Source organism: Typopeltis vanoorti, chromosome 8 (assembly GCF_054136105.1).
Source record: "Typopeltis vanoorti isolate ZY-2024b chromosome 8, IOZ_Tvanoo_1.0, whole genome shotgun sequence".
Taxonomy (NCBI): domain Eukaryota; kingdom Metazoa; phylum Arthropoda; class Arachnida; order Uropygi; family Thelyphonidae; genus Typopeltis; species Typopeltis vanoorti.
The window spans coordinates 125,291,040-125,317,913 of NC_143556.1; the positions used below are offsets into that span (position 1 = coordinate 125,291,040).

The following is a 26,874-nucleotide window of genomic DNA, read 5'->3' on the forward strand; positions in this document are numbered from 1 at the left end:
TCTCTCCATGCGAACTTGTGTGCATCTTTATGTTGGAGCGTGTTGTTAGTAATACTTAGTCCGTATCCTGAGCAGAAATCTAGCAAATGTTTACCATTATTAGCCTTGTCCTTTTAAGCAAAGTTTCCCAAAACATTTCTGTATGCTTGGTGGAATTCACGTCCTTTCTTTAGATAGATCTCCAAGAATAAGTGCTTTTCTGTTTTCTTTATATCAGCTGACCGCTCTAGTGACTAAAATACCTCCACTTCTTCCTTAATATAACTATTTGTGGGCACATAGGCACAAGTAAGTTTCATTATCCATATCTCTATTTTGAAGTTTGTCTACGTAACTACTTGAAACTGCTTTACAATCAAGACGTTTATCTTCATATTTCGTTGACTGCTATAGCTACTCCTCTCTTTCTTTTTTGTTCATTACTACCTGAACGTATGTAGCGTTCTCTACTTATTGTTTAGTAAGATGTCACTGGTTTTTGTCTTGGTTTCAGACATGCGAATTATGCCCACATGGTACTTTTCCAGTTCTGCAAGCTCGATTTCTTTTCAATTATTACTCGATTTCTTTTCCATTAAATGGTTATCTTCAGTTCTTCTGACGTTGGATTTGTTCTGATTCCTCTTCTAAATGTTGAGCTTGAGTATGTTTCAGTAGATAACTTTTCATTGCTCGCCTTGGTTCCCTTACGAAAATGGTGGGGAACTTTTATTTATTTTGTGTTTTTGTTAAAATAGGTGTTAGTTGTGTTTCTAACTAATCTGTTTAAATTATGTTTAAATTATTTCGGGTGACGAATTATCTTAATAACACCATGTCCATGCTTGAAGAAGAATAGCGAAAAATGAAATAACTTTTCTCCTCTACGATTTCGAGATCCAAAGCCATATTTTAATAGATGTCTCTTGCCTGATGGGGCACTGAAGTCCTCCATATCCGACTTGAGTATGATTGCCGTCATTATTGTAGCATCTTCCGTGTAACAGAAATCATAAACTTTATTATCATTATAATCAAATCCTGAATGTTGGCGAATCGACGTGAATCACTGTCTTGCTACATATGCTGATGTTTTAATTTTTCAAGAGGCTCACTTTTCTAAGTACCTCGTCACTTCTGATTCCGTTTCTGTAATTTCATTCTATATTAACCCTCGGTTTCTTCATTAATATGACAAAACCAGTTTCCGTTGTACAGGTCGATTATTTACTTTGAGTTTCTCTTTAATTCTGGCGTTCTAGGATCCCATTTCACCTTCTTTTTCTAACTCTTGTAGTCTGTCAACTGTTGTGAGGGTTCCCACATTTAGGAGGACAAGGATATTTTGCAGAATTTTGTCTTTGGAAATTTTTGATGAACGTTTTCTTCACAATGCACACAGAGTTCGGTAGCTGTATATTTCATTCGTATATTCGGTCATCCTTGGAATTCGTATATTCCAAAGATCTGGGTAAGCCACTTAGAAATTCATGTTATCGAGTAATTTTGACGGAAATGTTATATCACTCATCCAGGTATTATAAGTTTTGTCTTTCTTTAAGAACATTTAAAAATATTAAAGGAAAACGAAACTGTTTGAATTGTTATGCATACAGGAGCGGATGACTTATTATTCAGGTAAATCCATATCATTACGGATAGAGATCCAGTATTATTAATATATTGAGACAGTGGATTGCGTGTGTAGAATGGACAAAAATCTAAAAAGCTACCTCTCGATAAAGCTTTAGCTTTTATTGAATAGCAATGGTTCCTCTCTGCTCAATTCCCTGAATAGACCTTTATAATACTTCGCTCTAAAACTATCTCTTAATTATGTGACTTTTATTTACATTTATTCTCTTTAAGTACTATGGAACATGAATATTATTTCTAAATATTTTACCAAATTACATATAGTCTATTAGTCTGTAGTAGTTATTAACTCCATTATCGTTTCATTTATTTCGCATACTTCAATTCGTTACTTTGTTTCCATACATCTCAAAGAAATTTTGTAGTTCTCCTATTTGCTAAGAGATGGCGGCACGAGAAAGTGTTTATTCTCTAAGTATCCAGTGATTCTTAGCTGTTTTCATAAAGGTTAGCTTTTCTTTGCATGCACAGGAGGATAATCATTGTGACTCTTCCACGCAATATCACAGTGCCTAAATTAACTGGATGAATTAATCATATGAAACCTCTGATTTTCATTACCAGAAACTAACAGCAGTTCTTTTAATTCGGTTTGTTTAATTTTATCTGCAGAATAAATAGTCTTGCCTGTGTGGTTGATAATATTCATTACTTTTCAGTAGAGTTCAAACATTACGACTAAGATGAAATATAGTAATAATAAAGAATTACAACGTGTTAGTGTATTTACAGTTTAAGGACCAACAGCAGGATGATTAATGAGGTTAGAGTTAAAAACGATCAAGGCATCAGTTACTGTAATTTTAGTGCAAAACGTGAGAATAATGATTTTGGAATAGCCCTCACGGTGACTAGTGAAGATCGTTTGAGGTTACTATTGTAAAAAATGAGGAGAGGAGAAACCGGAGTTCAGGGGAAAACCTTATTCCACGGCATGAGACCGACTAACTCAACACAGAGTAGAGAAAGGCAGAAAAACTTCCTAAATGCCTTCAGATGGATTCATTCGCGTTGCACAACGCTATCGTAGCCCGTACTATTTGTTTGCTGATATTCAGGTTAGGTCTTTTCTGTTTCTTGAATTCAAAACGCGACGCGAATATAATCATATCAGATTCATATGAGTTCAGTGAAATGAATAACAATTGGATTTAATGTTTACTTCACTTGAAGTTGTTTCTAAAACAGTCTCCAAAATGTGTCTGATTCCATATTATGAGAAATAAATAAATGAGGTATTTATATTTCCAATATATTTTTAATTATATATATATCCTTTACTCGATTTCTGGCATTATTTCATATTAATCATATGAAATCTTTTGATTTTCATTACCAGAAACTAACAGCAGTTCTTTTAATTCGTTTTGTTTAATTTTATCTGCAGAATAAATAGGCTTGCCTGTGTGGTTGATAATATTCATTACTTTTCAGTAGAGTTCAAACATTATGACTAAGATGAAATATAGTAATAATTCATCTTTGTCCTAGTGAAGATTGTTTGAGGTTACTATTTAAGTAACCTCAAATAATGTACTTTAATGCGAGCCCTTGGCTCGCATTAAAGTACATTATTTCAGATCTAACCTTCACTATAATTCTTTTGCACTTTAATATCAGTGAAATTAAGACAGTCCACAATCCAAAATAAAATATCTGGAGACCTCTTGATACCACCAAGATGTTTTAGTCAAAAAGAAAATTTTTGGTTCTTCGTACTGGAACAATGTCCTAGTGCACTTTTGCTAAGCGTACTTGTGACCAATGGCTGTGTGCTCCTGTGTTTGCTACTTCAGCAGAACAAAGAGCAGGTGGTGCGCAGGTAGACCTGCATAGCTGAATGCGACAGGCGAAAATCCGTTTTGTGTGCAATAGCTAGTGATCCTTTCATCGGCTTGTGAGTGATAAAGTGCAGATACATGTTCTATCACCCATTGATAGTAGAATGGATAAAAATCTAAAAAACTACCTCTCGGTAAGGCTTTAGGTTTTATTGAATAGCAATGCTGGTTCCTCTCTGCTCAATTTCCTGAATAGACCTTTATAATACTTCTTCACTCAAAACTATCCCAAACCATTAAAATAGATCGCTGAGGCAGTTTTTCAGTCCTTACGAAGCTAAATGAAACGCTTTTTCTTTTCAGCCAATTCTTTCTTTTCCAATTTCTTCTTTTGGTGGAAGTGCTTCTCTCCTAACCGCAATCTTATTCGTTTTACCCTTTCTTTTTCAACCAATCCTCAATTAAAACATTTACCTTCTCATTTTACTTCTCATGAGGAGATGGTAAGACTTCCTTTATCAAAAGATTCTTGAAATTCTTTTTCAAGAATTTTCTTCTCTACCCAAGGGACCGATCTTAACTTTCACACGCGATAAAGTTGAACTGGTTAGCTTCAATTTTTTCCCGCTGTTATCAATAAATATCTGCTTTACAGACTTCCTAAAATCAAATACCTGGACTATGAAACTTTTCTGAGGTAACAGAATTTTAAATTTTGTTTGAAATTATTTCCTCAGGTTACTATGTGTGTGTGTGTGTGTGTGTGTGTGTGTACACACACACACTAGTGGGGCCTGCCCCCCTTGAGGCTTAAGGCGCCCCCCCCCCGAGTTCCGGACTGGTAGACCAGTTCTCCTTGAATTCTGATGACTCGAATTTTTAAAACTCGAAAGGGGATCCCCCCGGCTCCATTCCCCGAGTTCGGGACTGGTAGGCCAGTTCTCCTTGAAGTCTGATGACTCGAATTTTGAAAACTCGAAAGGGGGTTCCGCCCCCCGGCTCTCATCCCCCGGGGTTCCGGACTAGTAGGCCGGTTCTCCTTGAATTCTGATGACTCGAATTTTGAAAACTTGAAGGGGGGGGGGGGGATCCGTCCTCCTGGCACCTACGGCGCCCAACTCCCCGAGTTTTGGACTGGTAGGCTGGTTCTCCTTGAATTGTGATGACTCGATTTTTGAAGATTCGAAACTCAGGCTAGCCCCTGAGTTTCAAAACGTTTCAAATAACTTGACAAAAAACGTGACACAAAAACGTTTCAACTTATCATTTTATATTATAGAGTATATATATATGTAGAAAGTTTTTTACCTTAAAGATACCAAGTAATTTTATAAGCTAGGTTTTTAATCCTTTTTACCAAGTAAGCAAACAGACAAGTCAACTCAGGGGAAAATTCTAAGGAAGAATGATCAGAGCTTACTCCACCTTTACAACGAGTTGCCTAGTGTTGCACTACGTGCAGCTGCAAACTTGACTTACTTGTCTGTTTGCTTACTTGGGAAAAAGGATTAAAAAACTTAGATTTATAAATGAAGAGAGAAATTATATTCAACGTGTCTCTAAAACTGTTTCATTATTTATTTATTTTTATTTACTCATCACTTAAAATCACTGGGTTGTTTGTCCCAAGTTACTGCGCGCAACTATGGCATGATAATCTGGAAATTATTGTATAAAAAAGTTTTGCTTTCTGCTCTTCAATAAGCAGGATAATAGTGTCACAACGGTGATATAAATCAACTACCCATTAAATTTAGTTGTAGTTGGTGGATTAGGTGGAGATAGAGTTGTAGCGTAGGTGCTCTCCCTCGATGAGTCATTGGACCCCCTGGAGGAATCGCATAATAATAGTAAATTCTGTAGAGATGTACCACAAAAATTTCATTAATTGCGAGAGAACCTACTGGTTAACTGCGTACTTGTGTTTGTAAGTCTGGAATCATCACTTTTGAGTATTTAGGCCTATAATGGCCTGTTTCCGCCTTAGAGGTCATCGCTGAATCTCTTTAGAGGACGTGCTGGTTCCCTAATAGTTTGTAATTTAAGGATTGTTTTATTGAACTTGATGTTTTCATTCTTTCCACGTGTTCCATTTATGTTTATATATTTTTTCTTTTTTCTATTACTGATTCCTGGTTTAATTCTTCCATAATTTCTTCATTTCATTTGTGATCGAATAGAATATTCTTTGTAGTTTTTCTTAAACTTCATTTGAACTGTTATTAGGCTTTGTCTTTTTTTTTTATTATCCATATTTCACATCCATACAATAGGACTGGTAGGGCTAACGTATTGTATATTTTTAGTCTAGTTTGTTTTTGAATTAAGTTAGATTTAAATATAGTTAATTACACCTGTTATTTTTAAATATTTCGCAATTTTTTAGAATTTAGAACAGGTGAATATGAATTCACCTGTTCTAAAATCTTATCTCTTACTATTTTAGTACTTTTTGGATCTTATCCTTTAAAGGCCATCGTTTTTGATTTTTCTGTTGATATTATCATTCCATAATCTTTGGCTATCTCATTTAAATTTAAAATATCTTTCTGAAAGTTATCTTCAAAATCCGTAATTATTATTTGATTATCAACAAAAACAGTGTTTACGTTCATAGTAGGATAAATTTTAATACCTTGATAGAAATTTTTATTCCATTTTATTTTAATTTCATTTAAGAAATATTAAGAGAGTTGCCGAAAGGGGATATCCCTGTGGGACTCCTTGGTTTATCTCTCTCGGATATGGTAGTTCATAATTTAATCTTATTTGTATTTGATTCGATTTGAATTTGAATATCAGTTGAATTAATTATTGTAACTTTGGGGAGTCATTACAAATTTTATGTGTGTTTAAAAATTCAAAACTTCTAACTTCGTTCCTGATCTTTTTCGAGTAGTACTGTAGAAAAATGCAATATCTACGCATGGCATTTTCTACTTTGTTCATTTTAAGAGAGTAGGAAGTGATTTCTGTGAAGTTAGAAGTTTTAATAGAAAATAAAAACACAAAAAGTACTAAACCAATTCGTTCATCGCTACTGATTTAATTACAAGGATGGTCTGAAAAGTTCTCGGCCTAGCTATGAAAAAACGAATTTATAATTTCAAAATTATTTTTATTTTTCAACATAATCTTCCTTAAGAGTAATACATTTATTCTAGCGATGCTTCTCCATCTCCAATATTCCGTCCCTGTAGTGGTTCTAAGTATGATCTGCAAAATACCCCTCTGCAGTCACCTCTTGATTCGAAGAAAATTGCTGACCAACGAGGAAGAGTTTTAGTTTTGGGAAGAGGTAGAAGTCAGAGGGAGCCAAATCTAGGGAATAGGGCGGATGTTCCAACAATTCATGGTGCAGAACCCTTAATTTTCCCATTGTTAAAACACCTTTGTAGGGAGATGCATTGATCTGATCAAAGATGATTTTTTCTTCTGCAAACCGGGTCTTTTCTCACAAATGTTTTCGTCTAGTCTGGTTAAAAGATCGGAATATTCCTCGGTTATTGTTTTACCCTTTTCAAGATAATTAATGAACAAAATGCTTTTATCATCTCAAAATACCGTTGCCATGGTCTTTCATGCTGATGTAACCGACTTTGTCTTCTTTGGCGCTGAACAATCGGCTTCTGTCCACTGTTTTGACTGCTGTTTGCATTCTGGTGTGTAATGGTGAATCCAAGTCTCATCCATAGTAATACGACGCATAAATCACTGTTCATTTTCATGCGAGTGCGTTTTTGATCTCTTATGAGCAAGCGCGGCACCCATTTTGCGCAAAACGTTTTCATCTGCAATTCTTCAAGCAAAATATATCCTACATGTTCTTTAGAAATGCCTATAGGCTCAGCAATTTCACGTACTTTGACTCGCCGGTCATCCAATACCGTGCGCTTTATCAATGATTTCTGGTGTTGTTACACTTTTTGGACGTCCTTCACGTGGATCAACTTCAAGGCTGGTACGGCCACGTTTAAACTCGGCAGCCCATTTCGTAATTCTCAAAAACGAAGGAGAAGAGTGTCCATAAACTTTTATAAACTTCAAATGAATTTCTCTTGGCGTTAAACCTTCTTTCACAAAGAATTTTATAACCGCACGATACTCGATTTTATCCATTTCAAGGGATACAGCAACACTTTTGTTTCAACACTTTTGTTTCTGTATAAAACAAATTACTTGATAGAATGACTTGCAATTTCAGATGGATGCTTATGACAGATGTGCCAAGTTAGAAAAAAAAAATCTTGCCTATAGTTTTGCCATCTATAGTCGAGGTATTATCAACAGATATTACAAATGTAGAAGGATCTCAAACACGTTTGAAGATTCCCGCATCATGGTGCACACCAGAATAAGGGAATCAAAATTACGTGAAGCACTAAGCCTAATTAAAGATTTTTATTTCGACAGATCGACAACCTTTCCTATACGAAGCGGGAAAAAGTTTAAAAAAAAAAAAAAAAAAAAAAAAATGCCGCTGATACCACTCGTGGAAAGTATTTGGTGCTGCGTGTATTGAAGCATAAATCACAGTTTCCGCTGGGCTAGCACGGTGCAGCAGCTTAGCGGAAATCCACGAATTCCGCGCGGTATTAATTGCTTTATTAGAGGAAGCAACGATTTCCAGTGTTTGGTTTGCTTCACTCTAATGTTCTTGTCTCCTCCGTTTTCTTCCTCGACGCGATAACGTTTTGTGAAGCCCGCATTGGTTCGTTTGATCCATCAGGTTCTCACCCAGTTAGCACCAACGGAACGTCCTATAAAACGGTGAAAAGAAACCAAAGATCCTTAATGAAACATTTGAGTTTTCCCAAAATCCCTTTATAGGACTTAAATGTTAAAATAAAATATTAATTACGATCTATTCTCTACGAGGATTAAAAATAATAATAAAATAAAATAAAAAATAGCACTTTCATTCGAATGAACTTCGTTTGAATAAATCTTTTTGTCGCAAAACATGAAGCAGAAATACTGCTACTAGCTCGGTAAATTTAGAATCACAACCTCCTACGCGAGTTCGTAATATCAAGACAAGAAAACTCCAGAAAAAACTCAAATATACAGAAAAGTCTTTCTGTATATTTGAGTTTTATTAATTAACAGTAACTACTCTTTGTACAAAAATTATTATGGAAGAAATTCCAACTTCGGTTCTAATGTATCCTCACTTTCATTCGATCGAGATATTTAATAGGAACACGCCCTACTAAATTGAATTATTAAATTCTGTTAGTCCTGAAGGGTGGGGGGGGGGCATTTTGAAAATCGAGAAAACCTGTCGTAATTAGAAAATAGACATTGTCTTCGAGACCATTACTTTTCCAATGATCGATTGGCTTTCGACATGCAACTCTGTTAATATCATTTATAATATTAGTTTCCAGTGACGAAAGCCAGTGCATTTGAGGGAATATTTGACATTGAAACTTTAAAATGTATTAATAAAATGCGAATACAAAAGATCCTCAGAATTATCTTTATTTTTAAGATCGCTCATTGCTAGGATCGTAAATTCTTCACGGATCTCCTGCTATCAATAATCTACCTTTTACTTTATCTTTTACACACTGATTTCCCTGAAAATTCCTTAAACAGAATGTAATTTACTGAGAACAACATCCTCATTCCGTTATTTTAAATTAGTGTAAAATATAATTAAATGTTTCTCGTTGATCCTGAAGTAAGAGGAGTAACATAAAAAAAAAAAAATACTGCGAACGTAAGGATTAAATTTCACGGACCACGCTCCAGAATATAGCTGGAGAGTTGGCAAGAGAAGTGTAACTCTTGATACAAGAGAAAGATTTCAATTATTTATGATTGGGTTATTGAGAAGTTGCAAGTTAGAGAAGGTATGGTATTCGTCGACACAGTATTCACTTTTTGGGTTATTTCATATGCAATGATTTTTATTTTGAGAGTAAGAGAAAAACTAAGAGGTTCGTTTTGGATCCTCAAAAAATCTCTATTCTAAAGATTTCTGTAATCAAAAAGCGGTCATTGGAAAATTTCAGTTTTTTTTTTCCAGTGTTTTTTTCTCAAAATACAAGCAGGAAATTTCTTGGTATTTTTTCGGAAGTTGGTATTCAGCCATAGTTCTTTCATTTTTGCTATTACGCCATCTGTTATGTCAAAAGATCAGCTAGCTCTAGAATTAATGAAATCAAATATAGTTTTATCTAGTTCATTGCGAACATCAGAACAGATGAAAACTTTACGCGAATCAGAAAGGTTACGTTTTATTTAGGTGAAATTTGTAACATACAAATGTCACATTCTTTCGCAGTAGGGGAAAAATACTTATTTCTCAGTCCGAAAGTTATGTTAATTATGTAGATGTGAGTCAGAATTAATTAGAGCAAGCTGAGCTTATGATTGCTATTCTCAAATATTACTTAAAATTTGTCATGGTTATTAAAAAGTAGTTTGTTTCCATTTTATATTTACTCTCCATATTTCGCACTAAAACTGTCTAACCGTTCTCTTTTCTGGTTTAGGGAATGTCATACCTACACGCTAGTGAAATCCGATCTCATGGAAACTTGAAATCTTCGAACTGTGTTGTCGATAGCAGATTTGTGCTGAAGATTACCGACTTTGGAATTCACAGTTTAAGATTATCTGATGATATCTGCAGTGAAAACAGCTACGCTTATTGGAGAAGTGAGTCTGCATTTCTCTTCTCACAATTTCATATTTAAAAAAATACTTCAAATACATATTTAAAATTTCGTTAGAACATTATCATCAGTATAGATGATAATATCTGATATTAAGATAAATAATTCATATAATTGATTAACGAAATATGCCATTGCTGATCTGTGTGGTACTAAAAACTTATTAGTTCTTTCCTTGTAATAGTCCATTCTGACTTGTTTAAATCTTAAATAAACTCTCTAAAACCGTACCCTATAAATATACACGCATCAACAGTGTATCGAATGTCACTTGATAAATAAAAGATCTTTATTTCCAGGATGTATCAAATAAAGAATTAACTATATTACGGTAGTTTATTAAGGCAAATAGATTTTTATTTTTTATAAGGATATGATGTTATCATCTCAAAAGATTATTACTTTGTAGATTAGTTGACTAACATTTCGGAAAAGAATGGTGGTGAATGATCAACAATATTGGAAGAATCACACCTTAAGCATAACTGGGTTATGACTTGGTTTATTATAAATAGCGCAGACCATACGTGATAGAATTTGGTATTTGAATGGAGGACCAATGAAAGCTAGTGTGGCAAAATGTTGTCCTGTGATGGTTCTGGCTCAACGCAATGAAAACCAATATTTCCTCACTTCGATTATGTTAATTTATACACAAATTGCACATTATTAAGCAATACGTGTACAGTTTTTAATATGCGAGTTTTTGTATATGTGACGTGGGTGCCAGTATATTGGAAAAGCACATTTGCTAAATATTTGGCTAATTTGTTTGTAGGGGAATCAATAGTACCTACAACTGGGCGTAATGGCACATTTCCGTTTATGAATTTTATGTAATACATATATATGGGGGGGGTTAGAATTATGTGGTTTTAGTTTATTAGTAACTTCAATACGCCAGGAGGTGACGTTTTTAAGGAGTCTGTCATAGTCTACCGTCCCTTACACTGACCCTACCAATACACATATCAAATCACTTCAAAGACCCCTTAAAAATTCACCTCCTGGCCTGTTGAAGTTACTCCCATTTCCTTCTTTCCAGACCTGTGGTAATACCTCACTTCACCATGATCAACAGCATTTGTTGCGCTGCAGTTTGCATACCATTTCTATGGTGATGCTTTTTTTATTAAACGTTCACTGGTCAGTCGCACTGGTTTTGAAATGTGTTAAATTGATCTTGTACAGAGGCAAGCTACTTCGATATGACTGCTCATGAATTTCTTTTCTTTTTTCTTTCTTATTTCCTCTTCATATTGGCGATGTCTGAATTTATCTCATCGTAGCCTTCAGACAAAAAAATCTGAAAGTCGATTCAATAACAATGATCTTTTCCCAATTATTTTGAATTGTAGTGTTTAGAACCATAATGTTCCACCCGATCTTTGAAACAGAAAATCACCCAAAAACGCATTCCTTCAAACAAAAATAAAAGTTAAAATCCAGAAATAGTGGCAGTCATCCACCCCAATGACCTAAACGTCTTTGGCCACCTTGGGTTTAGCTAATCGTGACGGCTAAGGCAGACGGACTACTCACCGATTTTCTAAATGGGTTTATGTTAAGGAACTCAGCCGTCCTTTTTGGGAAAATAAAAAGGCGTTATATATCAAAATAATTTGTCGTCCATCCGCCATTATATATGGATATTGGGTACTTACTAAGTATCCATATATTAGGTAACAATATATGGATAGTCGTTCAATACGCCTATCCATAATGAACAGCTTCGATTACCCTCTAGGATACGAACCTGAATAAAATGATCTTTTCGCAATTATTTTGAATTGTAGTGTTTAGATCCATAATGTTCCACCCGTAAGGATTTTTTTTCAGAAATAGTCAGTTTCTTACGAAAGTGGGAGGTCTTTTCTCCCGATTGAACACACGCTCAATATACTGGCATTATAGCCTTTAGTCCCTCAGCCATAATCAAACAACCTCATACATGGACGGCTTAATAAAACAAGAACCAAACAAAGATTTATGTGTAAAACTATGTATATTATTAATATTTTTGTTGAACATAAATGGATGATTAAATATTTTAAGAATAAATCATTGATTATAAAATATTTTTTTAAAGAAAAACAAAGCTAATTTTAAACCTTGTAGTTCATAACTGGGTTTATACTTGACCTAAGACTTCAAAATATTAGAACTATTCTGCAAAAATTGTCATGCTATGTAAATGAGTCAATGATCTACTAACTTAAGAAATTAGAGAAGAGCCTATTATTATTATTATATATAATAATAATAATAATAATATATAATAATAATAATAATAACACACATCTATCTATATATATATATATATAGATATATATATATATAGATAGATATAGATGTGTGTGTGTGTGTGTGTCATTAGTCTGTACATAATGAGACTGCGTGTTACACTAATGCGTTTTAACAAATTCCATTCATTTTTGTACTGTTTTTCTTTTGTTATATAAATATATTCTTTACTATTGAATTGAATTTCTTCCTTACGCAACTGCTTGAGCACTTATTGGGAAAACGTTTTTTTTTTTCCTAGAAATTAACATTTAGAATGAATTTTCATTCCGTATGTTAATACAATATTGTGAGTAATTCTGGGTTAACAATAGATATCATTTAGCACCTGCATTTTTTGTCTGAGATTTATTCAAAGAACTTGAAATTCGCAGTCTTTATGATTTAGTTTTTGCAGCACTGGTTATTGTTCATTATCAAAACTGCTTCAACTTTGCGGAGCCTTCCATTTAAACGTAGTTAAGAATGTACGCTATTCTGTAGTGGTGTATGTGTGTGAGGATCAAGATTTGTTTTACGAGGGGAGGCTAGGAAATGTTTTTAATTTGAAAAGTAAAATAAAATAACTCCTCGTCGTAATATTATTTAAATATTAACTTATACATTTAAAATTCAATATATATTATTGCATTTTATTTTATTGAATACATTTTATTGAACATATAATATATGATTTTATTATTTTTAAATTTGCTATTAATTTTGTGAAGGTTTTTTAAACTGAAAATAAAAAATTTAAATTCATGTGTTAATAATGCACAGCTTAGACGAAGTAAGGTTATCTGAGTAGAATGTTACGACCAATAACTTAGCATGAGAGAAGACACTGCATTCTATAAGCAAGTAAAGTTCAGCTTTCAGAATGTGCAAATGATTTCCAGACTTTTTTCAACAGGTTAAGATTGATTTTATTGATATGTGAAAACATATCAATAAAATCAATCTTAACCTGATAACTTAACCTGACAATCTTAACTTGATAACTTAACCTGATAAAAACCTAATAAAAATAAAAGACTGGATGGCATATATGACAATATGCTCGAAATCAGTGGTGGGGCGGGGGGGGGAAGGGACCTGCTCCCAAAAAAGAAAAAGGAAAAACACTAGAAAATTTTCCAAAAATCTTTTCCAAATTAAATTTCATTTTTTATTTATGTTGTGTCGTTTCTTCTATTTCTATACTACTCGTACTTATGAATTAGCAGTCACATAAGGTGGGAATACCCTATAGCTCTCGGGAATCACAACCGCTGTGAACGAAGTAGTGATCGGGTGGACCGAGCGTTACTTCGTTTGCCCGAGCTGGGCCAGAGGAGATCACGGGTATCATGTATTGGGAATCACTGCAGATGCCTAGGTGTAGGTCGTATGTAATGTGTAGTTTCTATTTTCAAATCGGTCCCCCAAGATTAAATCTTGAGTGCACCACTGCTCGAAGTAGTTTGTATATGTTGTAGTCATATACCCTATTTTATGCCGTATTAATTTGTTTTAAAATGTCTAATCTAGAACCTGAAAATCAGGTTCATTTCATTGCAACTCATTTGGAACAATTCCAAATACGAGTGAGATAATGGCAAGTATGTGCCATTTCAAATTACAGACTTGTCTGACTTTTGTAGTAGGAGTTAAGGGATAAGATTGAGTCGATGAGAGAAATATTCGGCATACGAATTAACATAATTTTGTTAGCAGCTTTTTATATAATAATATTGTTATTAGAGCAATAGATGAAAGATAATTGCGAAGAAATTTACAGACATCAGTTGATCTTATAGCATTTGTCCAACAAGCCAGTCTTCGATGTTTGCAAAGTTGTGAGAAAAACTACAAATAACGATACGAACGTAACGCCTCTCAACTGAACGCAGATACATATAAGAGTTTTACACTTTTGCAACCCGGAGATATAATGTTCTGGTCTGATACGTGAGGCAGACTAGAGAAGTGAATCTTAAGATAATGATATTGAAATACAACTAAGCGTTACAGCGAGAAAAAAGAGGAAAAGTAAAGGAGGTAGCATTTGCGTTGTAGATTTTCATAAACAGGTACAACAGGCTGAGATATGAGATAGAACCCAAAACGTGCTCGAAATCCAAAGACGAGAGAGAGTGAGAAGGTTAACGAAGTAAATATAAAACAAATAAATGAAATTTGCAACGCACAGTCAACAAGAAGAGAAATGACACACACACACATATATATATATATGTGTGTGTGTGTGTGTGTCATAAATTGATGGATGACGCTTTCCAGCTAGATATCAGTAATATGTTCAGTATTTTATGCCTCTGAAATCATCCCTGAAATTTTCATGGTAAGTAAAACATGGATATTTTGTAAGAAAATAATGAAATGTGAAAGAAAAAGGTTTTCATTCAGTACTAACGTTAAGTAAGTCGCATCGAATTTCTCGTAATCGGTGGAGTGTCCTTGTATCAATAAATAAAAAACTGAGACATTGCATTTAAAACATTTAATCGCAACTTCAGTGTGTTTTTGAATTGATACCAAGACTATGTATAGTACAGTCTTCTTGCTATAACATGTGTAAGAAATCAAACTATTAACGACTTCGAAAAGGCAGTAGAACACCAAAAGTCAGTTAATGTGAGATCATTTTTCCACTACTACAGTAATTAATGAAAACATAATTTTTTCATATTTAATTCTCAGAAATGTTGTGGACCTCACCAGAACTCTTAAGAATGGATTGCCCTCCTCTAGAAGGAACTCCTAAAGGCGACGTCTATTCTTTTGCTATCATTGCTCATGAGATCGTGACAAGACAAGGACCATTCCATCTTGAAGTAGAGATAAGTCCAAAAGGTATGATCTTAATAATCATCTGGCAGCGATTAAAGTAAAGTGCTTTAGTTGTTACATATCCTTATACGAAGTCAAGTTAGAAAGTATCGGCAGTTTTTGCTTTTTCTATTTGTTTCATTGATATTTCTGCACCCAGCAGTGAACACACCACTTTACGTTCCTTTGAGTGAATGATTTGATAATTCATTCAAAGGAATTAATCATGAGCTTACAGCGCATGGTGACAATGTTTCGGGTAGCGAAATGTATAGGAGTGGATTCATTTGATGGAAAATTATCACGACACTGATGAGAACATTTAAGTCGGTTGTGGTTTTTTTGAAAGGTGGTTATTTTAACTGACTTCGAGAGTTGAAGATTGGAGTGCGTACTTGGCTCACTAATCATTTTTTCCACGGCATGCATCCAAACATTTGTGCGCCATTGAATCCAAAGTATTCAAAACTTACAGCGGACGATATCAATAAAGAGCGCACTTGTACTTTCTTTGTTTTAATACTTTGCGAATACTTTTGACTTGTGATACATAACAAGGATTAATGCTATTGCAAAACGAAGCACCACTACTTTTTCTACTAATAATTATTATGCATAATACGGTCTGTGTAAAACAAGAAAGCACTAGTTTACCTTTTGTTATGCTGGTTAATTTGTCTGATAATTACCATTTTCTTAAATTTTTGATTTTCTGGATGCAAAAAATTAACTGCAAGAATTTTTTCAAAAATGAACGCAGAAGATACATATTAGAAGATTGTCGTATAACTCCAATAAATCCCTATTAGTAAACGAGGAAAGTGACATGCTGCACTGCATTGTATTCTGCACCCATTATTGTGAACAACCAATAACAATAGTTTAGGATTGCGAGCACATTCTCACTGTCTTAGCGTTCTATGCAAATTGCTCATTACTGTCACTCCACTCAACATTTATTTGCCAAAACGATCCTTTTGTGTGTAAATTGAATTACTTGTATAAGCTTAGAATGTCCTAATTAAAATCTAGGTAAACAGTGGGCCCTTTGTCGAAGTTATTCCCAAAATAGTATTAGTTCATTAATATTTTGGTTCTTGTGTTTTGTGGAGCTGAATCAGATCAAAACTGGACTCATTTCATCTGAAATGTAAGATGCAACATATTTTCATTTCTGTTTATTATAAATAACATAAGATAGTCAGGTATTCTGTGTACGTAGCAAATATTTATCCTAGATGATAATTTAAGAAAACACTTTAATAGCATTGGAAAATAATTACCAAATTTGGCCATAGTTTCTGGTTCTGTACAATAAACAAACTAAAATTCTACACTTCAAAAGATACTACACTTCGTTTTTTTTTAATCTTATTATGGTCATCCACAAAATACTTGAAGCCCATCACATAAATAAGTCGACGAGAATGTTATAGTTCTTTAAAACGCTAAATGCTTCTCCACTGAATCCATAATGATCACTCAAGTCACTCGTTGATCTGGCTGACCGTACGAGTTTTTGGAGAGGTAAACCCGCACTTAAACAGGAAAACGGTCTGGGTAGTGACCCTTCCCATAATGCATAGTATTATACACGTCTGCAAGGGGAGATGTTTTGCATTATGGGATACTAAGGCAAGTGATGCGAAGTCAGTCCACCTTTGCCATGAGTTGCCCCAGTCCTGAAGACACTTCAGGCGCAAACTTTGTTTGCTTACACTTGGATAAAGGATGAAGCCATGTATATAATTTGAGGAGTTGAATATTTGATTGTCTGTTTCCGTTATTATTGCGAGAACGATCATGATTGACAAAATTAAGTTATTGGAAAGACAAAGACCTCTACATGCTTTATATCGCCTTTACAGGAATGTCAGCCCGTTGTTAGCTTATGCAGTGCAGGCAGTTTTGTCACAAACAAATGATCCTACTCCCTTCGGTAAGTGCTGAATTATTAAATAAAATATTTTTACAATAAAATGCGCATAATGAAACCAAAACTAAACTCCACTGGCGTGTTTCAAATATCCTAAATTCAAACTTTTATTAGGTTTCATCCAATCAGATGGCGTTCTTAAAAAAGTTTATTAAGACAAAAACTGAAGTGTTTCGAGATATTCACGAAAAGATCCGAATGCCAAATTTGATTAAACTCCCGCCCAGGCAAAGTCAACAAATAATTTAAGTATGGATAGAGAAGCCTTATATCTTATAAATGCTTACACATTCTGAGAATGCATGTGAGAAGGAAACGTTTCGTCTTAGTATCGTATCTGCTAAAAACAATTGACAACATACACTTCTAAAAGCTTAGCAACACATTTCTTAGAGATTGGAGTATATCAGTGTTCGTTTCCGGCAGTATATTGCGAGCTTCCTCTAATCCTCCTTATACCTGTCCATTCGCGGTAATAATTCTTCTGCTAGGATCTGTAAGCGTAGTTTCTCAAGCGCCAGTTATACTGGAGTTTGAAAAACAACTGGCAGTCTTTCTTGATACATTTCTAGCCAAAGAACATACTTCAAAACGCAAAGTTGTAATCTAAAGCTGATTAAAAAATCACTTAATTTTATTTTCTACTTCTTCAACATTTTGTTATTGTAGCACTAATATTCTATAGAGAACTTCTATCCACAAATGCCATTCTATGAACCACTTTTTCTTAAATAATATACAACTCTTAAATAATACTACTCGCAATCCAGCAGTTTACAAGCTTTTCTGTTGCTTTTAAAGCTACAAATCAATCATACTCATGCAACATTCTGTCCTCTTGTTCTAGAAGCATCACTCCCTTCCATAGTTCATTAAAGCACTTTGGCGAATTGTAGCTTTCAATATCCATTTGATGAATTCCCTTTTCTTATTCTGATAAGGAAACTTCGAACGCAATACCGCATGAAAAGTTCGCCTTTTGGAACAAGCAGCTCGTGCATCTTTCCACGGGCGAAACTTTAACTGAAGCTATGGGATTGAGTTTGATCACGTACAGTTATCAGTTTTTATTTGTAGCCATTTTAAACCAGATATCCAATTTCCATATAAACGCCCCTCAGTTATTTTAATAAGATTTTTGTGAAACGCAGTCAGTGTAAATTTACTAAACATTAAGTATTTCTGACAGCGACTTGCACTAAAATTTAAAATAATTTACTCAGTTTACTATATACATGAAAAATTAACAAATAAATATTGTAAAATTTTGCAGCCCTCTCTGACATAACTGTATTACAATGATCATTCAGTCGAGAAATGATTGTCTTCACCCTTTTATTATAAAATGTTTCTAAGTTCTATCGCATGCAGCAGGAGTTTCATAACTTAGACTTTGTCATCTGGGTGTGTATACTCTCAGTCCCTTGAGAAAGCAGAGCAGAGCAGGATTCATGAAACTTATTTCTGATAGTTCTTCAGAGGTTAGGATCTAATGTTTATAACTCTGAATTAAATGAGTTATAAACATTAATTGAAATCTTCCTCAAAGGCAAATGCACTGCATTATCTCTACAACCGTCTTCATAACAATTCATAACATTTATTCGAAGGTTCAGATTTTTTCTCATAAGTGTTTGAATGTGTAATGATCACTTGTAATATTCTATATATGTATATATTCGATTGCAAATGTGACTGCTTCATTTGTGGACACTTACCGTATTTCCATGTTATTACAGTGATAATGAATTTTTCGTGCTAGAAAAATATAATGTTTAGCACTATGTAATCTTTCTCCAACAGTAGTGCTGTATAAATTTAAAATTGCATATTCTCAAGCGAAATTGAAAGGCCCAGTAGTTTTCACTGAAAATTAAGGGAACGTAGTTTAACTCAAATTCCTGCCCAATTCATTAAAAAAAATACAAAATATAGATACATTAATAAATTAAAACGGCTTTTCCCCTGGGAGAATGGTAACAGTCGAAGGCACGAGAGCAGTGAACACGGATGCGGGAGATTCATTGCACAAGAGCAGCGATTGCGTAAAAACGGAGGCACACACCCAATTTAGCATCTACAGAATGTAACTGTGTATTCAAATTCATTCAGAATTTTTCCAAGATATCCAAGATGTTAGAAAAACTTATTCATAATAAATTAAGCGCATCAAATGAGAACAATTATGTTCATTTAAAAGGAGGCTTAGTAGGCTCTTTCTAAAAACGTATTAATGTGTTTATATTTTAATTGCTAAGAAAGTCCGAAGGTCATAATGTGAACTTCATTTCATTTCCAGAAATAATTGAGCAGGTCAAACTACGCAAGCAGCCAGCGTTTCGTCCCATACTTAACGATGAGATCTGCGATGAAGAAGTAATGCACACTATCAGAAGATGCTGGGCCGATGATCCTTCAGAAAGACCAGATTTTCAGTCTCTCAAGACGATTATTAGAAGAATCAATAAGTAATGTCTGCCTTATCAGCACCTAAATAGTGATATTTTTTAAAAACAAAAAGTTCGGTATACTGGTAAATGTATTCATTATGCTCTATTTTTAATACTAATTCTAACCCGTTTGCTGTTGGACTAATTTCGATTTCAATTCCTGAAACATTGACTGTATATAAACTTTGATCCTAAAGCTGTTCAATACTGCATTTCACTTTCCCCACTCAAAGCAATTTTTGTTTAAATTTTGAAACGCTTTAATCACCTGGAGCTTCCCAAACTTTTTTATCGAGCATAATTCTTTAATAACTAAGATTAAAACCATTCATACTATTTACTTTGAAATGAATCATAAATAGTTTTAGGATTCTTTGGAGGGAATAGTTGTGAATTAATATTTAAAAAAGGTAAACGTTCTCAAAACGAGTTGGAAATACATCTCACCTTCTATAGTGTATAAATACATGAAAAAAATCGAGAGGGTTGCTAAGAAATTGCAATGCTTCCTTGAAATAACTCAAACGTGGGCTTAAATTTATTACAGCTTTATTATGGTTCAAATATAAAAGCATATATACATCGATACTGATTTGGGGATAGAAGCATTGACGTGTATATAGAGCTTCGTTGCTTATAGAGCTGGCTATGAATAATCGATTCTACGCGACCAAATGCAATCACTTACATGAGTTTTGGAATTATGATGTAGGGTTAATGCTTTCATGGGATCGTTGTCAAACAGATTTGCGGTCAGCCAACTCCTAAATCTTTTAAGAGATGATAGGTGTTTACAAGTGGATAAAGTCCTAATCTTCTGTTTTATGAAGTTGCTCTAAACGGTTTTGTGTAAATAGGCCTTCAATCACATTCATTCTCTAAGCAGGTGTGAGAGATCTACCTCTAATATTACTTGCTACATAAACGTAGTGCATCAGCGCAGAAAATTCCCGTTACGGAAGTATTGTGGAATCATTAGCCCGTGTTTCAATGAGCATTATCTACTTTTCTGTTTTGGCTTTATCGATTGGACCAGTGTTTTCTTACTATTCTGCAGTATTATATGAGTAGTGTAACATAATATTTGGAAATGAAAATGTAATTGATTCCTTCCCATTTTCATCAACCGAACATTAAAAAAGAAATGGATTCGGCTTCGATACAGTGGAAATAACTTAATTATTCATGCAATTAAAGAAATGATTTGAGTCCACGGTATCGTTAAATATCATTTCTGTTTACCGTTGCGCAATTTTAAATATTTTATGAAAGAGCGGAGAAAAATCAATTTGGGAGAAGCCACATAATTAGGAGGGTTTTCTAATCCAATTTATTTAATTTTTTTAACTATGAAATATGTTTAAGGGCAGTAAATATTTAAGAAGTTTTGTGCTCTTGCCAGAAAATGGTAGGGATTGACATGTTTCCAACTAGTTTCGAGTTTTGAAACTGTCTCAGTTTCAAAACTCGAAAGTGCAAGAGTTTCCTAAGCCATAGGTGCAGCTCGCCCGTAATAGCCAACTTCTTGTACTACTTACATTGATTTATTTCAATGAGAATCCGACACAAACCGTTGTCTGTAGAAAAGAGAGGTTCTCTAGAGCCGACACTGTTCTTAATGACAAAAAAAATCTGTCATCTCGGGGTTCCATCCAGCGTCATAGCAGCAATTTAACACACGGACTCTAAAAAATCATTTTATTTAACTAATGAAAATAATTCTTCTTAAATTTTGACAATAAACTGCTGAGTTATTGCTGTTGTGAATTTATATGCACTTTAGCTAACTTCATGAATATATTAGTATGTACAGTATTTGCGATGTTCTCTGCTGCGGTTTCATGACAGACAATCTACAACAGTATAAAATATACTATGAATTAAGATTTTGTTTACATTTTCTCGCGTTTATTATTTTGTATGTATTTTCTCACTTTCAGTTGGGATCGTGGAAATGCATTGGCTCTCCTATTATCTAAAAGACTAGATTCATTAAGAAAACGTGTTTCTGACAAAATTATTAAGAAACGATGCTCTAACCTAAATTCATATTCCGGGTTGAACACTTTTGTGCAACGCCATAATTAGTGTCACTATTAACTAATTTATTACGAAATTCACTAATTTCTAATCACATAACCACTTATGTGAATAGAAATGTTTCTATTATATTTTCCAGTGTTTTTATGCAAAACGCTGGAAGATGTAATTGGCTATAAGCATGTGGTTTAACTGAATTGTGGTTCAATGAGTTTTATGAAAGTCAACGTTAGTTGTATCAAGTTTATTATAATAACTAATTCTGCTTTGAACATCTTTACTTCGTTTTCAACAGTTATAACTGCGTCAAAAGAACCAGGAAGGTCCATTTAAACATGGCTTGGATTACTGGATCTTTTACTACCAAGAAGACGTGCCTGGAGAATTTGTCCCCTAATTCCCAATTGTCAATCATTAGGTGCTCTCATTGCACTTAATGAAGATTTGGCACATCACCAAAATGGCTAACTCACCACTGAATTGTCTGTACAGGAATTTATGACAAGGGCACGGTTGCACTCAACTTGACTCCCTGTGATTTATTTTTGTTTATTGTTAAGATAAAATCAGCTTAGTATGCAATTTTCTGACTGCTCGTAGTCTTAAAGGAAACCGTTAAACTAGGTAAGGGAGTGACGAAGAGGGCTTTTTTTTTTTTTTTTCCTTCTTATCCCGCAAACCAGTTCGGTAGCTGCTCGCGTATCAGAGTGAAAAAATATTTTTAATAAAATGTCGGAAATGTAAATCTTACAATTCATTAAGATATTGATTTAAGAAGACAAAGCAAAGATAGTAATTTTTAATTTATTCGCAGAGATAATCAGAGCCACAACATTCTTGATAATCTACTGTCCAGAATGGAGCAGTATGCCAACAACTTGGAAGCGCTAGTAGAGGAAAGAACTGCAGATTACCTCGAAGAGAAAAGAAAGGCAGAAAACCTTCTGTACCAGTTGTTGCCTAAGTATATCACAAACTATTAAATACGTTTATTTTTAGTTATCCTTCTAATACGAAAATTAAACTTAGATTAAACATTAACACAAATTGTTTGTTTGCATATAGTCCATTGATGAAATGAAAAACCCACTATCACATTAGTGCAGGAGTGAAACATTAAAGAGGAAATTCTTTTCAGTTTCACTCATTACTATTTGCAATAGTTTATTAGAAATACTAATAACACCCTGAGGTATCTGTGATTAATGAACCAATGAAATAGAAACTAAATGTTACCCGATTGCTAAGATAATTTTAACGACTTTTTTTAAATAACACTGTTTTATAAATGATATTTTCATTTGAGCAATTCGCATTCAAATAAAAAAGAGCTTTAATAAGTCGCAGTTATTGATTTTGAAAGTTTGTTTTTCACTTGGTTAGACTATACTAAATTTAGTTCAATCCTTTATCCAAGTGTGAGCAAACAAAGTTTGCTCCTGAAAATATCTTCAGGACTGAATATGGTGCAAACTTTGTTTACTCACACTTGGATACAGGATTAAACTAAATTGATTATAATTATTGATTTTGGTTAAGGGTTTTTAATCTACCTAATTGCTTTCAAGCGTTAGAATAACTAGGGAAATAATAAAAGCAGAAGAACTAAAATCTGTGTCACAAAAAAAAAAAAAAAAAAAACTTTTAGCATGCTGATGAATGTTTAAATATGTTGACACGCAGAGAAGTTGGAATTATTCAATATATAAAAATAAAGTAAGATCAGGTAGTATGGATTCAGTTTGAATAGAATGGTATCAGTTTGACTTCGTTATTATTATTAATATTAAGAGAGATCCCCAGGGTCTCATCGAAGGAGGCCACATACTACAAGCACCAGTTATCATACTTATTCTTGAATTTATTCACACTGCACTCGCAACATCCAAAAGCAATCCATTCCAATCACGCACCACCCTATGAGAGAAAAATCTAGCCCTATCCCCCTTCTTAGCGGCATTCATTCTCAGCTTCCAAGGATGTCCTTTCCCCATCCTCCATAAATTGAAATCCTGTATGATCCTTTCATAAGTTTGTAAGTCTCGATCACATAACCCCTCTTTCTTCTCAATCTGTCTTCATAATCAGTATTACACAATCTTGATATAATTTTTAACACTCTGCTTTGTACTCTCTGCAATATATCAGAATCTCAACGGAAACCAGGATACATCGGACCAGAGCTGCGCACAATAATCGAAGTGAGATCTTATCAAAGCTTTGTAAGGAGGCAAAATGACATCCTTATCTTTACATATGAACGTTCGTTTCAGCTTTGCGATTATCTTTTAAGTCGTATTTGCAATCTTTGCTACATGGCCACTGAACTTCAACTTCCTATCTACTAACACTCTAAGATCCCTTGCTTCATCTGTTTCTTCTAGTGTAATCCCACCAATATAATACGGCATTGGATATCAAATCATGCCGAAGTGAATGACTTTACATTTATTGACATCCATTTTCCCATGCCCACAATTACAAGCCTATTCAAATCATTCTGCAAGTACTGCATATCAGCAGCATTCCTGATTACCCTACCTATCTTTGCATCATCAGCAAATAGCAGTATGTTGCTTGTCCAAATCCTTCCAAATATCATTAATGTACAGATTAAATAGCAGTGTACCAAGCATTGATCCTTGTGGAACACCAATGGTCACCTTAAATTTTGCAGACTCACATCCCCAGTATACCACTTTTTGATATTTGTCAATCAGTTCTCTTATTCACGCTAATATTGTATAACCCAAACCCATTTTCTCCAATTTATGCAACAGTCTTCCAGGATGTATTCTGTTAGAAGCCTTGGCAAAATCCAAACGTATCATAGCATATTCATTCCCCTTGTCTAGTTCAAAGATAATATTAATAAAGAATGTGTGCAAGTTGCTAAAACATTACCTTCCCTTAGTAAACCATGTTGCTCATTGCAAAGTAGAGATTCATTTCCAACCCATTTCTGAATTCCAGTCGTAACCAATTTTTCCAAAATCTTCACCACTCCTGAGATACTAATTGGGTGATAGTTGGATACGTCGGTCTTTGCGCTACCCTTGTGCAATGGAATTCCATACATTCTTTCCATTCCTGAGAAATCTTCCCTGTTCTGAGATTCATATTAAGAATATGAATCCCATCAGTCCCTATTGCTGAATTCTTATTCAGTTCGTGCTCTAACACCTCGTCCTCATACAACCGAGTTTCTTCATCCAGTGAAGAGGTAGCGGTGAGCTCAATGTCGCGAACACCGGGTTGATAGCTTTTAACAAAATGGGCACTCATTAACTGAACAACCTCTTCTGCATCTGTAATCCTCGCTCCATCTGGATTTAGAAGAGTTATCTTTTCATATTCATACTTGCTTTTACTTGTAGCATATCGATAGTAGGCTTGTGGGTTTCTTTAGCAGGCAGAGCCAGTTCCTTTTCATACTCAGACTTTGCTTTCCGTCCAACAGTTGACTATTCTAGCCTACTGCTTATAATTTTCATAACGGTCATCATCCTTATGCACACGGTATTCCTTCCACAGCATCCTTTTCTTACGAATATCTTGTTTAATAAGATTGCACAGCCATTTTGTCTCCTACTCTATTTATTCTTCGAACTCTCGTGACACATTCTGATATCGCATCATTTAAGTATTGTTTAAATGCTTCCCATGAACTGTCGATATTCTTCCAATCCAGCAACCGATCCCATTGCACTGAATTCAGTATACTCCTCAGTTGGTCATAATTTCTTGCTTTGTAGTCCAGCATGTAGCCTTTTCTGGATGGAACATTTATAAGAGTAGTCACTTCCCATGTGAATACCGCATGATCACTGTCATCAACCGGAGGCAAAATAGTTAAGTCTTTAACTGAAACGCTTTCTGATACTATAATCAAATCTAACTCTTTGACCTCGAGTTCCTTCTGTCACATGATGCTTGAGGGAGTTCAATAACTGCAGTTTCATTCTTCTCATGAGATTCTACTGTGACCCAATCAATATTTGGATAATTATAGTCTCACATTATGATTACTCTTTTATGATTACCCCACTATGTAACTGATCTTGCTAGATTCCAGCTCACACCAGATGATGTAATGCTTGTCTATCGCTAACTTAAGTAAGCCTTCTTAATCCATCTTCCTTGACCGCTAAACAGTCAAGATTATTGTAATAACTGCATTGAAGGGAGAAGCTATCATTTAACTGATGCACCACTGTGGTCCAATTAAATCTAGCTAATAATTTTGTTCAACAACACAACTAAAATAAAATATATTATGCACAAAGGCTCAATTTTTCCCTTAGGGGCGAATCCGTCCTCTTTTTTTTTTTTTTTTTGAAAGGACCTGAAGTCTATTCCTGTCATATTACTCGTATTTCAACAAAAGGCAGTTTAGCTAGTTACATGACAGAGGAAGACCTTATCGCTGCACTTAACATGCGAAACCGCTAAAGACTACTCAGATTAGGCTTAAACGAAAGAACCGCACCAAACCTTAGTAGATTAATATTCTTTCAGCATGTTTTTCATCTTTCGCATCAATGTCAAGGATTTTTTTGGAGTTGGGAGATAAAAAAATAAAGTGAGTAATTAGAATGCATTATCTTAAGTATAGTATGGAATTTACTTTATCATAATTTTTTCTAACGAAAAACATAAGCCTCCGAATATTGTGCAAGGTATATAATTCGATACAAGGCAGTAAACGGTGTCCACAGACACAGTTAATGTCTTTTGTACTAAAATTCTCAATTCAATAATAGAAAATTATGTTCGGTTTGACTTCCAGAACCGTCGGGAAATTAATACCTTGTATTTATAACTGTAATTTATCAAGTATATATTTCTCTTGAAATGCCATTCTGAAGTCTTATTTTTAAATTACGCTCTTCACACAAATATGTATCTTATGCATACCCGTCTTTCCTTGGGGTATCCATAATTGGCATCAGACTTGTTCTTACAGAACAAGTCTGATGCCACTCTTTCGATCAATCAAAATAATAGTAACACTTTTCTACTTACTCGAACCAATTTCGATTTAAAATATGAGCAAAAGAGAGACACTTCTGTAACTACACTAAACTTTGAACACTTTTTCATCGCAAAACAGCAATTTTGTTTATATATATATACTATCTATAGCCCTCTTTCAGAAATCTGCTTTTAATTTATGCGGCTTCTATTATCTTTTACTACATATTCTTTCACATTCTGAACGATGTGTAGCC

At 34.2% G+C, this 26,874-nt stretch overlaps 1 protein-coding gene across 4 annotated transcripts in view; it reads left to right on the forward strand.

The window, feature by feature from the left end:
- Window positions 1-26,874, forward strand: part of LOC150104333 (atrial natriuretic peptide receptor 1-like) — a 263,087-nt gene that overhangs the window by 222,591 nt on the left and 13,622 nt on the right. For 3 of the 4 annotated variants that reach the window (XR_016548692.1, XM_090396922.1, XM_090396923.1), the window contains exons 13-16: window positions 9,920-10,085; window positions 15,089-15,241; window positions 19,453-19,621; window positions 22,458-22,607. Coding sequence is in view for 3 of the 4 variants with exons in the window: in XM_090396922.1 (XP_090253048.1) it covers window positions 9,920-10,085; window positions 15,089-15,241; window positions 19,453-19,621; window positions 22,458-22,607 (638 nt within the window). In the remaining variant the exon portion in view is untranslated. The remainder of the gene's footprint in view (window positions 1-9,919; window positions 10,086-15,088; window positions 15,242-19,452; window positions 19,622-22,457; window positions 22,608-26,874) is intronic. The other variant, XM_090396924.1, reaches the window with a different exon arrangement.